Source organism: Paramisgurnus dabryanus, chromosome 8, assembly GCF_030506205.2.
Source record: "Paramisgurnus dabryanus chromosome 8, PD_genome_1.1, whole genome shotgun sequence".
Taxonomy (NCBI): Eukaryota; Metazoa; Chordata; class Actinopteri; order Cypriniformes; family Cobitidae; genus Paramisgurnus; species Paramisgurnus dabryanus.
In genome coordinates this window covers 8,949,184-8,963,607 of record NC_133344.1, presented here as the reverse complement: position 1 = coordinate 8,963,607, position 14,424 = coordinate 8,949,184, and the positions used below count along the sequence as shown (strand labels likewise).

Genomic DNA, 14,424 nt, shown 5'->3' with positions numbered 1-14,424 from the left:
ACTATAAAAGCAAACAGACCTATTATATTTTTGAGTCTGTATCAGAAACAGATGCAGATTTTGAGGAATAATTTTTTACAGATTGCTAATGGATGATTCTGAGTGGTAAGTTTTTTTTTTTTTAGTATGGACCTACAAAACGTAACTGTATTGTCAATAGAAGAACTTCAGCCTAAACGTTAGCATATAGCATTAACTAGCATATAGCACAAACTCGCCACAACGTTGTTTTTAGTATTGTAACAAATTTGTAATTAATGTATTGTGTAATTTAATGTTGGGGCGTACATCTCGACTGTATTGTCACAGTTGGTGTTATGTTGAGATTGGTCTGTTTTCCAGCGGTCTTTTGCATGCACAATGTTTACATAAAGAGAAGGAAACAATCGTGTTTAAGGCTCACGATATATCATTACCATGTGCAAAACTCTTATTATTCCTCTATGACTAGATAAATACGGTTTTACATTCTATGGCACCTTTAATGTTCATTTTCTGTAATTCAGTCTGCCCTAATTGGATGTTGTATTAGCCAGTGCAAGGCCAAGGAAGTGAGACAGACACACACACACACACACACACACACACACACACACACACACACACACACACACACACACACACACACACACACACACACACACACACACACACACACACACACACAGGGTGCATTTGAGTCTGAATTACTTTATTTCCTTATACAAGCAGATTATAGGCATCAACACACAAACTATTAAAAGTTCTAAAGTGCATAATAGCCTTACATGGTATTCAGTCATGGTTATGCAAATGATTACATATGCAGTGATGTCATTTGTATATAAAATCATAGCATTACATCTCAAGAGAGGTGTGGGAGCAAATATTTGTAACACACAAATAGTGATACTTATTCCTTTTTTGCTAAACTGTCTGCTAGTTAGTTACAAATTGTAAATATTTGCATGTATATGACATAAAAAAACATCAATATGAATATAAATCAGCATGACAGCATTATGTATCTGGAAAAAAAGCAGCTAACAGAAAGATCATAATGGTCTTACATATGGCTTGTTTGGGAAGGTTTGTTAGGCACTTCTTTGTAAATCTACATTGAAACAATAATAAAAAGCTCCAATACAAATACATGAACTATCTCCCCCTAAAGATGGAGAAATGTTTCTTTTAATCTGTTTATAAAACCCCTCATACCAGTCATCTAAGAAGTAAATATTTTTAGAAACAAATTTCAGGCCCTGACACTTAAATATGTGATTTAGACCAGGGGTTTTCAAACTTTTTTTGTTTGTGGACCACTATTTGTAATCAAGAATTTTCGCGGACCACCTCATAATACTCGTAATAAAATATGTCTACACAAAGTCTTGAGTTACTAGCACTAAAACTATAACTGGTCATCACATCAGTACAACAGATTCTTAAAAAAATATTAATTTATATTGCCTTTACATGGACCACCTGCAGTACCCTCACGGACCACTAGTGGTCCGCGGACCACAGTTTGGGAATGGCCGATTTAGACAAAGGCAGAAAACAACACACACAATATACAGTCATATATACAGTAACAGATCCAAATATAGCTATGTCAATACAAATGTTAGATCTTACAGATTGCAAGGTTTAGATAGTTCTCGCATTAAGCACTAAATCTCATCAAAAATATAGTAGTAGTCCAGCCGTTTTAAGCCAAAATTGGGGTCAACCGTGAACAAATTGCAACAGAATCAAACTCATTTATTTTGTATCCTCAATATGTCCTGACCCTATTCATGTGAGGAAACATATTGAATAGGCGTATGAATAGGATATATTTAGGTATTTTTCGGAACGTTACCCTGATGGGTTTTTTCCAGGCTTTTTTCCTTACTCAGAACATATGGACGATACAAAATCAGTTGAGTTTGATTCTGTTGCAATTTGTTCACCCTTTTTTCCTAAAACGCTTGGACTATAGTGGTTAATACAGGTAACATTACGGTTTATGAGTCACAGATTGAATACTTTCCAGATCCGCAAAAAAAGGGGGGTGAGGAAGGTAAAATTACAAGCATATGAAAATACAAAAAAAACAAAGTTACAAATAAAGTTGCCTAAGGTCTAATAGTAATATTTATGAATAGAAACAGAAGTAAATAATTAATGTAATTTAAAAAAAAATGTAATTTGGTGTTTGTTATTTATGCATTTGTTGTGATTTGGCTGCTACCTTGGCCAGGTCTCTCTTGTAAAAGAGATTCTGAATCTCAATGGGACCTCTCCTGGTTAAATAAAGGTAAATAAATAAAATTTCATGAACATAATGACACAAACAGAAGCAGAGTTATTTTGTGTTTGTGTCCAGACAGATTCTGCTTTTTGTAAGATGCCTCTCTTGCACTTACATTTTAAAATCACTTAAATGTTAACATTTGCAGTTTATAAACACATGCAAATGATAAACTTTCGGTTACACTTTTCATTGTGTGTCTGACTTTGTTTGATCAGTAACAGATTCATCAGGTGTTATTGCAAATCGCCATTGAGACTGATATATTTCCTTATCAGTTTCTGTCCTTGTGAGGATAATACTGAAGCAACATTACATTGAACAGAAATGAAATATAATACAATGAATATTTTTAACTTTGTAAGTGTTAGTGGATATATAAGAATATGGACATTAAGATAAATGCAATACAAAAATAAACGATAGGAAATAAATGAAATGTAACAAATGTAAGCTTCTATTGAAGTCAAAATTTCTGTATGAACAACAGTAAGAGATATTATGATAACATTAGTATGAGCACACAAATATAACACTCAGACATTATATATTACTGAGGCCAATAAATATCAAAGCGTCTCGGATCATTGAGCAATTGTGGTTCGATGAAGTGTGGTTCCATCCTGAAACAGAAAGACAATTATGATTATAAAGCACAGACAAACATCATCTGTAAATCTTCTTCATATTGAAACACTAAATCTGTTTATTACTGACACACTGAGACACTACAGCTGTGTTTATATGCAGCCAAATAAACTGTTAGAAATGATGGTTTAGCTGAATTAAAAAGTCTTTATGTAAACACCTTTATCGATTCCAATTACATTTTGATTTATACAAAACAATGGCAACACACACGCACTTGTACATAATGATCATGAAGCAAAAATCACCAGTAGGGGTGTGACAAGACACTTAATTCAAAAGACGAGAAACGGGTTCTCAAGAACGAGACAAGATAAGATTTTTACACTTTTTAAGAAATCCTCAATGATAAAATATATAAATGGGAAACTGAAATCACATTATTTTAAAACTCATCTAGGACTGTGCCTAACAATTATTTGGATAATGGATAATTGTAACATCCGGCAGAGGTCACTCCCTCTTATAACACATTGAACACTACATTTCCCATAAATCCTCCCATCCTCATCAGTTGTGTTTGTGTGACTGAAACACTGATAATCATATCAGCTTTATTACATGAATGAATTCACTGTTAAACTAAATGCAAAGCTTATAAATCAAAACATTTTGTTTCTTGTTTTTTGCTGGAAGAACAAGTTAGAAACAAGTTAATCTGAGTAACATTTTACAATAAAGTTTCATTAATCATACTGTAGTTAAAGAATTTGCTTGCATGAATTTACAATGAATAATATCAATTTAATTCAAATTACATACATTTATTAAATGTGCTATATGTTATATTTACAGCTAGTGGTTGAACTTGGTACCACAATCCAAATTCAAAATATTGGAGATGGTTTTTCCCTGCCCCCTTTCTCATCAGACTCAACATTCACATGGGTTGCCAGAAACCTACACAAGTGCAACTGATGATGAAAAGCATTGAGTCTTACACTGTAAGTTTATCTGATTAGTTTATACATTTACAATGTTTTTATGTTGGCAAATCACAAACCAGCTTATGTGTTTTTTTCAAAATCAATGTAAAACTCAATCTGCAGCTCATTTAAGAGATTCCGTCCTCCAGATGTCACATTTATTGGCATTTAAGAAATCGTAATAAAACTTTATTTCCCTTAAGTTGTAAAATATTGTAATTTTTCAGTTTGCAAAGTATTAGTATTTATCTTTGGAGTACGCATCATCCCAAATGACACATAGCTTAGACAGGCATGAAAACGGGTCAGGGGTGAAAAAGGTGAGAAGGGTGCTCAAGGGGCGAAGTGGCTTCTGATGGGGCAGCGAGGTGGGGGGCTCCCCCAGAATAAATATTACGGCCTCATTAGGGGACATGCTGTGACTTATTCTTGTTAATTCTTCAGGCATGTGATTGGCCAAGGACAAAAAAAAGGAAGGAACCCAACATCCCCGTCGAAACACCATAACATAAGCAAAAAATACATTATGACCATTATTTCAATTATTTAATTCTGACGGACAATTTAGATTGTACATTTAAAATGTAAACATTTGACTAGTAAACCGAAACCATGTTTAATTATATGGGTTGATAAATTTGGAAAGCTGTAACAAGTAGCATTCCCTTACTATTTTACATCTGCAATAATTTTATTTTGCCATAATCTGATAATCAGTCGTAAGGCCATACAGTTTTAAATTGGCCTTGGAATAGGGTGGACCTGAATGCCTACATATAATTTAAAATGACTTTATTTTACAATATAGTTTTGGTTAAATCAATTACATTATGGTTTTTGAGTCATGGGTTGAATCATTTTCAGATCAGCAAAAAAGTGATGTGGGAAAAAAATAAGATAAAGAAAATACAAGCATAGAATAAAAAAAGAACAAAGTTACAAATAAAGTAAGATCTAACAGTATTGATCAGGTAGAGAAACAGTATCAAATTAATATAACACTGTTTTCATTCTAAAAATTAAATATAATTGATCTTTTTAAAGCTATAAAGGTGATTTTCCTTTTGTCGTGTGTAGTTTGATTTAACATAATGACACAAACATATGCATTTCTTATAAGAGGAACTGTTCTTTAACACCAGTGGAGAAGCGCTGATCTATACACTGACACATATGATCAACTGCTCATTATAATAAACGACTGTTTTTATGAGAATACTTGCAGAGACTTTGGTATTACAAGACAATTTGTGCATATATCTCCTGTCAAGCCCAAAGAAATGATGTGTTTTCATGATTTTTTGCGTGTTTCAGTGCGTGGGCTTTTGAGTTTGAAAACAGTTCACTTTAGCATCTTTGTCGCTCAAATAGTTTAAAATCACTTAAATGTTACTGTAAACAATAAACTTTCTTATTAACAGTATTAGAAGTCTAGTCTAGAAGGCTAGTAACGTTAGACCATGTGACTTACAAGTGAGGAGTATGTCCATCATTCGTTCCAATCCATTCCAATAAAAAATCCTTCAGGTCACTTTGCAGTGTCAGTCTGTGTATATGCTGTATGTTGTTTTAATTGAATCACGCCTCAGAATTCTACAGTTATAGTTTTACAGCGTTTTGTGTCTTACACTTGACTTTACGTCCCTCTTACGCTCTACGCATCTTCAACAAGCATGTGAAGCATATGACGAAGAACAAAGAAACAGCGGATGACACCACAGTAGCGCGAGAGCCGTTCGAAAGGAGACTTCCTTATGACTTCTCGATTCACCCTCGTGGGACTTTGATGTCACCTGCCTGTCGGTTTGAACATACCCCCCCAAAAATGTTTTTTTAATCGAATCTATACGATTCACGTGGGTCACCTGTTTTGTCTTCAAAACGGCAAATTTCGCCGAAAGGTGAGGGATTTTCATGCCTGTCTGATGCAGTATGTATGGATATAAACACTGAACGAGCAACACGAGTCAAACTAGTGTACAATTCCCACAGGGTGCCAGTAACCAGAGTGACAGGTGTAAATTGAATGACTGTAGCTTTATCAACAAAGTATTATTTTACAACAGAGGTAGCGCTGAGGTGCTATTTTATGCGCAGTGTTATGCACTTAAAACCAACGCATTGTGCGCAACGTGCGTATAGCCTATGACACAATAACAAAACTCAAGCTCACTGAAGATAAAACAGTCAGTGATGAAATAAGGATAATAAACAATAATATATATCTTAGTAAAGGTATAAAAGTGATTTAGTCAAGAGCTGAGAGATTAATTGTTTAATTAGCATGAGTGACAGACAGGACCAAAATTAGGTAACTTCCCCTTTAAGACCAGATTAAAATTCCAGATCCAAAATAATGCTAGTTACACATGCGTTTTTTTTTTTTTTGCTGTTTACTTTCTCTTAAAACCTAATGGGCGAGTTTATGAGATACTTGCAATGACGGGATTGACGTATATGTGTATTTAAGGCCAATAAAGCAAAAACATTCTCACAAGCTCAATGAGAAGCGAATGCGTGGCTTGCATGCTCCTCTAACACAGAAACATTGCGCACATTTAGCACTGTTGTTTGTGTTTCAATGGCTTAAAATCACTTGATTTAAAACTGCAGTGCTTAAATACATGTACAAATGTTAAGTTTTTGTAACCACGCGCACATGCAACTGCAAGAACTGACATGTGGATGACATCAAAGTACCGCGAGAGCATTTCGGAAGCAGTCTCCTCCTATGATTTTTCGAATCACTCTCATTGGATTTTAATGTCATCTGACTGCCTCTTGGTTCTTCTTGACTGCCACATGACGTTTACCCATGAGTTTAACAAACCCGTTGTATCAGCCACTGGTTAGATCAGCATAGCAGTCAAAAACTATCACATACGGGACCCCTATGCATACTGTACAAAGACAAGCAAATTACCTGGCTGTTAGATTTTTTTAGCCCACAAACTGAAAGGCTTTCCAATCTCTTCTCATTTCACTAATGCCTGGCTCACACTACAGGATTTTTTAAATCCTGGCAGATTATGAAATCTGGTTGCAGCACACACATAAGGAGAATCTTGTCAGATATTCTTCTCTCAAATCTTAAACATGCTCACACTACAGGAATTTAAAATCCTAGTGCATCACACACTAAAGGATATTATTAGGATTATCTTGCCAGAGCAAGCACTTCACGTCACCTCAGAAGAAGAGTATATAAAGGAATGAAGATTATGATACATTTATTATGATTTCTTTTTAAATATTTACAAAGTAGCAGCTTTCATTTTGAAACCTAGGCGATTTCTCCTCCTCAGCTCTTGTTTATGGCAATGATCATGATATGTTTTAAGGATGTGTTATGCAGGCAGTGTTTGAATGCATACTGTAGATGTATGCACAATCTAGCACCAACTCAGGTCTAGTCCTTATGCAAGATTTATTTAAATTTAAACATCTATTTAAAAACATATTTTAAATATAATTGGCTAGCCTATATATCACTTGTTTTTTTTTTTTGCACATTTAGGAGTTACTATTAAGTGATGTATGCTATTTCTATCAATGCTCTGTTTTCCTGTTTCTTCCTAACAGGAATATTATTGTAGGTTTATAAGCATTGCTGCTAAATGACTTATGCTTGGTTAAACTCTATTTTGCACTATTGTTTGCATTATTTAATTCCACTGTATATATACTGCTCTGCAGTGATATTATTTTTAGCTATATACTATGTAAATTCTATTTTTCTTGTTTATTCTTCTGAGGCTACTGGTCTTTGAGAGCTTCTTAACAAATTTCATTATAGTTTTATTATGACAGTAAAGTTTCTATTTTATTCTAATCTATTCTATCTTGCAGTGTAATGTCTAGTGTTAAATTCAGTATTTACATTATCAATGGTTTTGAACAAATATGTAATTTAATGTGAAACGTTGTAACTGTAAGTCTGGATATGAGGCGCATCAGATTCACAAGTGTGCGGTGTTTCAGCAATCAGTTTCTGTGCGTTTGTGGAGCACGTCACAAAAAAGAACTGAAAATCGTCATATCAATTTAAATTCGTTTTGTTAATATGCTAATTATTTAAGTGCAACATATTTCGTGTATGCCTATTTATTTTATTAAATTTCCTCTATACACAGAATAGCTGCAGGTGCGTGATGTGACTGACCATCATCATGTTCTGTTGTTTTTAAGATATTTTAGATAATGTTTATAAAAGAGTGAACAACGTGAATCAAGCGAGGAATTCATTTCGATATTTTAAATCGCCTGTCTGCCCCAACGAGCTGCAGTTGTGGCGGAATGAAAGTAGAATGAAACATTAACTTCCACAAACTATTTCTCCGGCTGCGCTGTCTACCCGTACTGCAGCTTGTTTCGCGGTCCCGAAAGCTGTCAATCATCTCCGTCTCTCATTGATTAAAGTACTGATGTAATTATGCGGATTTAAAATCCTAAATATCAAACATGTTTGATAAGATCGGGGCGGCCCCGATTTGCTTGAGAGCATTTCGCAAGGTGTAAGTTTAGACTTTTAAACGTCTCACATTACAGGATAATCTGGGCCGAACTTCGGAGCCGATCAAGGTCCATTGCCCGATTTTCCCTCGGATTCTCGGGAGGGGAAAATCGGGGTAAATTCGGCCCGATTATCCTGTGGTGTGAGCCAGGCATAAGCCAAGTCAATCTCCATTTGTCTTTAACACCACTCCAGGTCTTGATCACATCCCACTTAACAAGGTGAATACACGTCGTCTTTATGAAAAGTGAATTTAATAATTTTGCAATTGACAGAAATCTGTCGTAGACTCGCTGCAATTGACGAAAATCCATGGAAGCTACAAAAATGTATGTGTTTTAACCATAAACCACCCAAACACATTGTATTATACCAAATACACAAAATAAAGTTTTTTTTACCAATGAAATAGGTGCACTTAAAAAAAAAAATCACAACCTTAAACCTGTGAACAGCAAAGTATTAGTTTGAGGTTCTACTTATAGTTATATGATTCATAGCACCTTAGAGATGTTTTCTGACAGGTCTGCTTCAACTCTGCTGCACTGGCACCGGTTTGGAAAATCTACAAACATAAAATGCAATTCATCAGAAAGCAAACAAAATTAAGTTTGCAGAGCAAGATTCATGAAAAGGATGTGAAACACTGAAAATAAAATTATAGTATACAAAATATAACCGAATCTATGTTTTTAGGTTTACTTATTCATTTAATATTGCTCATATGGTGCCACTCATGTTTGGATGTTAAAACATTCCTAGAATAACTGCAATAAACGTAGAAAAATGACAAGATGCATGGTATTATGTTGTGAAAAAGTGCATATTAGGTGAGCAGTGGTGTCAAAAGTATTCATATTCATAACTCAAGTAGAAGTATAGATACTAGGGTTTAAAAATACTTTTTTAGAAGTTGAAGTATCAGCTCAAGCTTTTTACTCAAGTAAAAGTGAAAAAGTACTGGTTTCAAAACTACTTAAAGTATAAAAGTAAAAGTAATGTAAGGACCACAGGGGCCTTTTGTGCAGTACCCTATCTCCTCTAAAAAATGTTTCTAAAGGCCATAATAACTATAGTGTTAAATTAAAAATGTTAATGTTAAAAAAATTGGGATGCACTAGGGCCAGGGGTAGGCAACATCAGTCCTAGAGTGTCGATGTCCTGCAGATTTTAGCTCCAACCCTTATAAAACCTAGTTTCAGGTGACTTTATAGACCTTTATTAGTTTGTTCAGGTCTGCTTGTTTAGACCTGGAGCTAAACTCTGCAGGACATCGGCACTCCAGGGCCGACGTTGCCTACCCCAGCACTAGGCTATCTGTTTCAACCACATACGGTATATCCCCTTTAAAAATGAACGCATCTCAATATAATGCAAACAAATACATTAAAGCAGTGGTTCTCAAACTGGGGGCCGCGAGATGGTGCCAGGGGCCCCAGTTTTATAATATTTTATGAAATACATTACTTTATTATAACTTCTGTGTAATTAAACCTCAGAAAAATAAGGCTACTAAACAAAAGCAATACATTGTATAATTTAATATGTTTTGTTTAATACAAATTTTGGATGATATCAAAGCATCGCGAGAGCAAACTGCTCCGCATGCTTTCTAATCGCTCTTGCGGTTCTTTTATGTTTATCTTTGCAGCGCTATCGAACAAACTTTTGATCATCTGCAGTCAGCTGGGGGCGGGGATTGCGTACAAACCAATAGGGAGGCGGAATGGTGTATGTTTATACTTCTCATCCAACCACAATCGCATTCATCTGGATGATGGAATTTATCAAGATAGGTTTTTTTAACATGTTTGTTAAAAAACATGTTTGATGACAAGCCGGAATGTTAAAAAAAGAAAACAAGCCGAGTACTCGAACGTGGCATCGATGATCGATCATGAAAACGATGATCATATGGGTTTATTTATTGTGGATCTGGCGGCATTTAGATGTCTGGTTAGGATTACAAGCGCACATGGTAGTAAAGACTGGGTCTGGAGATGCGTGTTTGACGCGTGTCGAGATACGCTGACCGGCATATGACATCAGTAGCATTACCATGCGTGATTCAAAAACAAACAGATAATTCCACGCCAACCCGCCGATCCGCGCAATGAATGGCATCCCGCCGATCCCGTGAACCCGGCCACACCTCACATCACTGAGGCACTATGGTTTAAAAGGATGCCGTGATTTTCGGAAATACAGTCAGTCAGGTGCAAAATGAACATCGCCGTCAAAAGTTCAATGGATTTTCATCTCATATTTAAACATCAAAGAAATACCAGAGAGCCATACGAGCATAACATTACATCTTGACTGAAAACAGGTAAGGGGACGACACGACCAGGGGCGATTCTAGGATTTTCATTTTAGGGGGGCTCAGCCCCCAGTAAGGGTATGATTAAAAATATATTATTTAACTATTAGGTTGTATACTACTAACCTTATTGCAATCCACTATTCCATTGTATTCCCTGTGTTTCATATATGGGACTAGAAAATGTTCATTTGGGAATGGAGATTTTTTTACAATGAAGACTTCCTGATTCATTATTCACTGTGCAAATACACGACACACATTTCCAGTACAAACACATCATTTTACTGTTTGCATTTCTATGCTTACATAGAAACCTTAGCCAAGGATTTTTTTGACAAAATAAACTTTTAACAGAAAATAAGATAAATGTGTGTTAACATAAATGTAAACATAAACCGGATTTGCTAATCTTATAGGTTAATATTATTAGTTGATAGCCACTGTGTTAATCTGGGAATTATACAGATCTAAAATATAGAAAAGGGGACTGACCAACAAGTGATCTACCTTAATACTGAGTTCAAGATGCAGTATGATGTGGTTTTCAGGACAGGGTTTAGATTAAGCCAGGACAAGGCCTTAGTTATATTAGGATGTTTATGTAGTTTTTACAAGCATACCTTACAAAAAGTGTGCATCTTGAGACAAAACAATGTGACTGATGTATTTTAAGATATGTTAGTGCAAGCTACTTTTAGTTAAGAACTAAAACTCAAACAGGCATTTTAGACTTGAACTAGACTTAAGCCCTGTTTGGGAAACAGCCCCTATGTCTATACTGTAGGTCAGGGGTCTCCAACCTTTTTATAAGCAAGGGCTACCACAATGGATAAAACTATCTGGATGGGTACTTACTACTTTCTGATATAGTTTAATCAAAACTTTTTTCTTTTACTTGTTGTTTTATTTTCTTTTACTTGTTGATACGTTTTAGTATTGTTTAAAATGTTAAGATAGGTAAACCAAGCCAAGCTAATATTAAAAATACCACATTGAACCCTCCAAAAACTGACTAGGAATTCACAATGCCAAAGACAAATACTTTACAAGTGCCTTACACTTTTTAAAAGGAAGGAGTTCAAATGTTGAAATATTAATATTTTAAATGAAATGAAACAAACATATTTAATAAGCTATACTTTACTTATATTGTTAGATTTAAAAAAGTTATTTTACTGCAAAATAAGGTGAAATGCCCATTAAATGCTCGATTTGCACGTTTGATCTAGTTTTTCCCACACAAAAAAACTAGTTTTATTAAAGGATACACTTCACAATAACCTGGTATTTCGCTGCATGAAATGATCTGCCTGATGGGTTCAGTACAACAACTGTACATAAAGCAATGCATCACGCCAGCACCTGACTTAAAAACCTGTAACGTTAATAAGCAATATAGATGCGTGCTTTTACTGGTAACTTGACTGACCTGCTCCCTTCTTGGCGAATATTTCTGTGATTGATTTTGCAGTATCTCGCTGCGTCTGTCTCTCTCTGCGTCTCCTTTGCGCTGCATATTTGTTAGATAAAGCCAAAAAGCAGTGGGTTGCCGCCGTTTGGTCATGTGGTGGCATTTTCTCACCGCAATTGACTGACTCGTAGATTTTAAGAGGTCCGTCATTCATTCATATCATATTATTTCACATTTCAACCTGAGCTGACTGCACGGCAGGTTAGAACAGCCGCCAGGTCAAGATGGCCAGTCCGCCCTGTACTACTGATGTTCGCTCTGCTCGGCCCCCCTGCGGATTGAAAAACGCGCTAAATCCATTCTGACTCAGATCAGGGGAGGAGCCGAACTTGACGCAGCATGCCGCCTTTTCTAAAGAGTTTTTATAGGGGACTGAAGCGATCACAAATTAATATTCAAATATTTTTTTAGGGGGGCTGGACAGAATTTTAGGGGGGCTGAGCCTAGTGACGCCCCTGGACACGACCCAGCTAATCGCTAAAATTATAGCAAAAGACTTAAAGCTGCTTAATGTTATGAAGCTTGTGCTTTGACTGGACGTGTTTAAAAGTTCACTGTTTATGATACACATCCACAAAGGGAGTTAAACTTTCTGTACATAACTTAGTTAAAAACGTAGTTGAAGTCTTGCATTTTATGCAGATAGATGCACGTTGTACATTTCTGTTGTATAAAGGTTTAATATTATGTAGAGTGCGTCATAGAGAAAGTGCTTCGGTTTGTGTTTATTAACCCTTTAGTTTCACTTCATCACGCAGCTATTCATGTAAGAGGTTTCTGTTTAAAACATTTAATTCATTAATAATCTAGTATGTGTTCATTGTTCTGTCATAGTTTCTTCAAAATTAAGTTTTATTTGAGTGTTTTTAATAAAAATATTTTCATTTTCACCATGACGTATACGCCCCGCTCCTTTGATTGCCCCGCCCCCAGTTAATCGAGTACACGTTCTTCAGACCTATGGATTAATCGAAATGAAAAAATGACATAAATGCACATCCCTAATAGATACCCAAAATATCTACTTAAGTAAGGTAACAAAGTATTTGTACTTCGTTACTTGACACCTCTGTAGGTGAGTTAATATGCTCTCAACTCGCCTGAGTTTACATCTCTGTCTGTAACTTAGCTCCCTTCAGAAAATGTTGAAATCTTCAGCTTTTCTTCTATTATAGAGGTTATTTTGTCACTTCTAAAATGCAAGTTATTTTCACTGTTTAACTGTGCAGGACATTGCATATTTTAGGCTAAACAAATTAGCCTACTTAAGTTATCACATCATCCCATCAACACATGAAGTTGCTTTTTAAAAGGCCAAAACTTAATAGACAATAGCATTGTAAAAGCTATAGTTAGCCTAAAATTACCACTTTTGAAAAGCGTCCACATGATAACAGACTTTTCTCAAAGACAGTAACAGTTGTGTATATTATTTGTGTAATTTGAGGGACTAAATTTACCTGAAAACAGTAAAGAAACCCGTGAGAGAGGAGCTTTAGTCCCGCCTCATGGTAATCCGTGCTTGTGAAAGTAGGCTTATTTGACTTCATGTGGCGCCGCTATTACTGACAGGTGAATGACGTTAAAGTGCAGCGAGAGCGAGACGAAATTACACTTCGTATGATTTTTTAAATCGTTCTCGCTGTACTTTGACGTCATCCGCCTGTCGGTTCTTGCAGCGACGCAAGAAGTCGAACAAGCAGAGTAAAAAAGGGCACATGCACACAGTGTGCACAGCACAAGCGTCATGGCAGTGTTACACATTGAGATATCACTACAGCAATTTAAAATCTCCTCAGATGATTATTAAATCACAAATTTATATATGTGCAAAATACCACACGTGCACGAGATAGATGGGACTATATTGTATTAAACACTTATTTATAGCGCACTTTTTTTATATTAAACTTTACTTTTGTTAATAATTTCTGTCATTTTTTATTCTATCCTTAAAATTCTTTTAAACTGAACAAAAAATAAAATAAAAAAATATTTATGTATTTCATTAAATAAGCCCTATATGCAGTCTCATTGTTTTTCATGTATTTTCTTAAAATTATTATATTTTTTTTAATTCTTTAGTTTCAGTAGAAACCTAGCGGCTTGCCACTGGTGTACCAACGGTGGTCCAGCTGCCACCCAAGAAACGCCAGCAGACCGACAACTTTTTTCATTGGTCGGGTTGCCGAAGGTGCGCCGACGGTGGTCCGACCGCGTCAAGCTGCTGACTTTGTGCCGCCCAAAAACAGTTTACACCAAATGAGA

General features: G+C 35.6%; 1 protein-coding gene across 3 annotated transcripts in view; it reads right to left on the bottom strand.

Annotated features, from left to right (window-relative positions):
* Positions 1–670: 670 nt before the first annotated feature.
* The window catches only part of LOC135771790 (uncharacterized), a 407,895-nt gene continuing 394,141 nt past the window's right edge, over positions 671–14,424 (bottom strand). For all 3 annotated transcript variants that reach the window (XM_065282140.1, XM_065282141.1, XM_065282142.1), the window contains 2 exons: positions 8,866–8,927; positions 671–2,898 (listed from right to left, as the gene is read on the bottom strand). In XM_065282140.1, the coding sequence (XP_065138212.1) occupies positions 8,894–8,927 (34 nt within the window). In that variant the 3' untranslated portion in view covers positions 671–2,898; positions 8,866–8,893. The remainder of the gene's footprint in view (positions 2,899–8,865; positions 8,928–14,424) is intronic.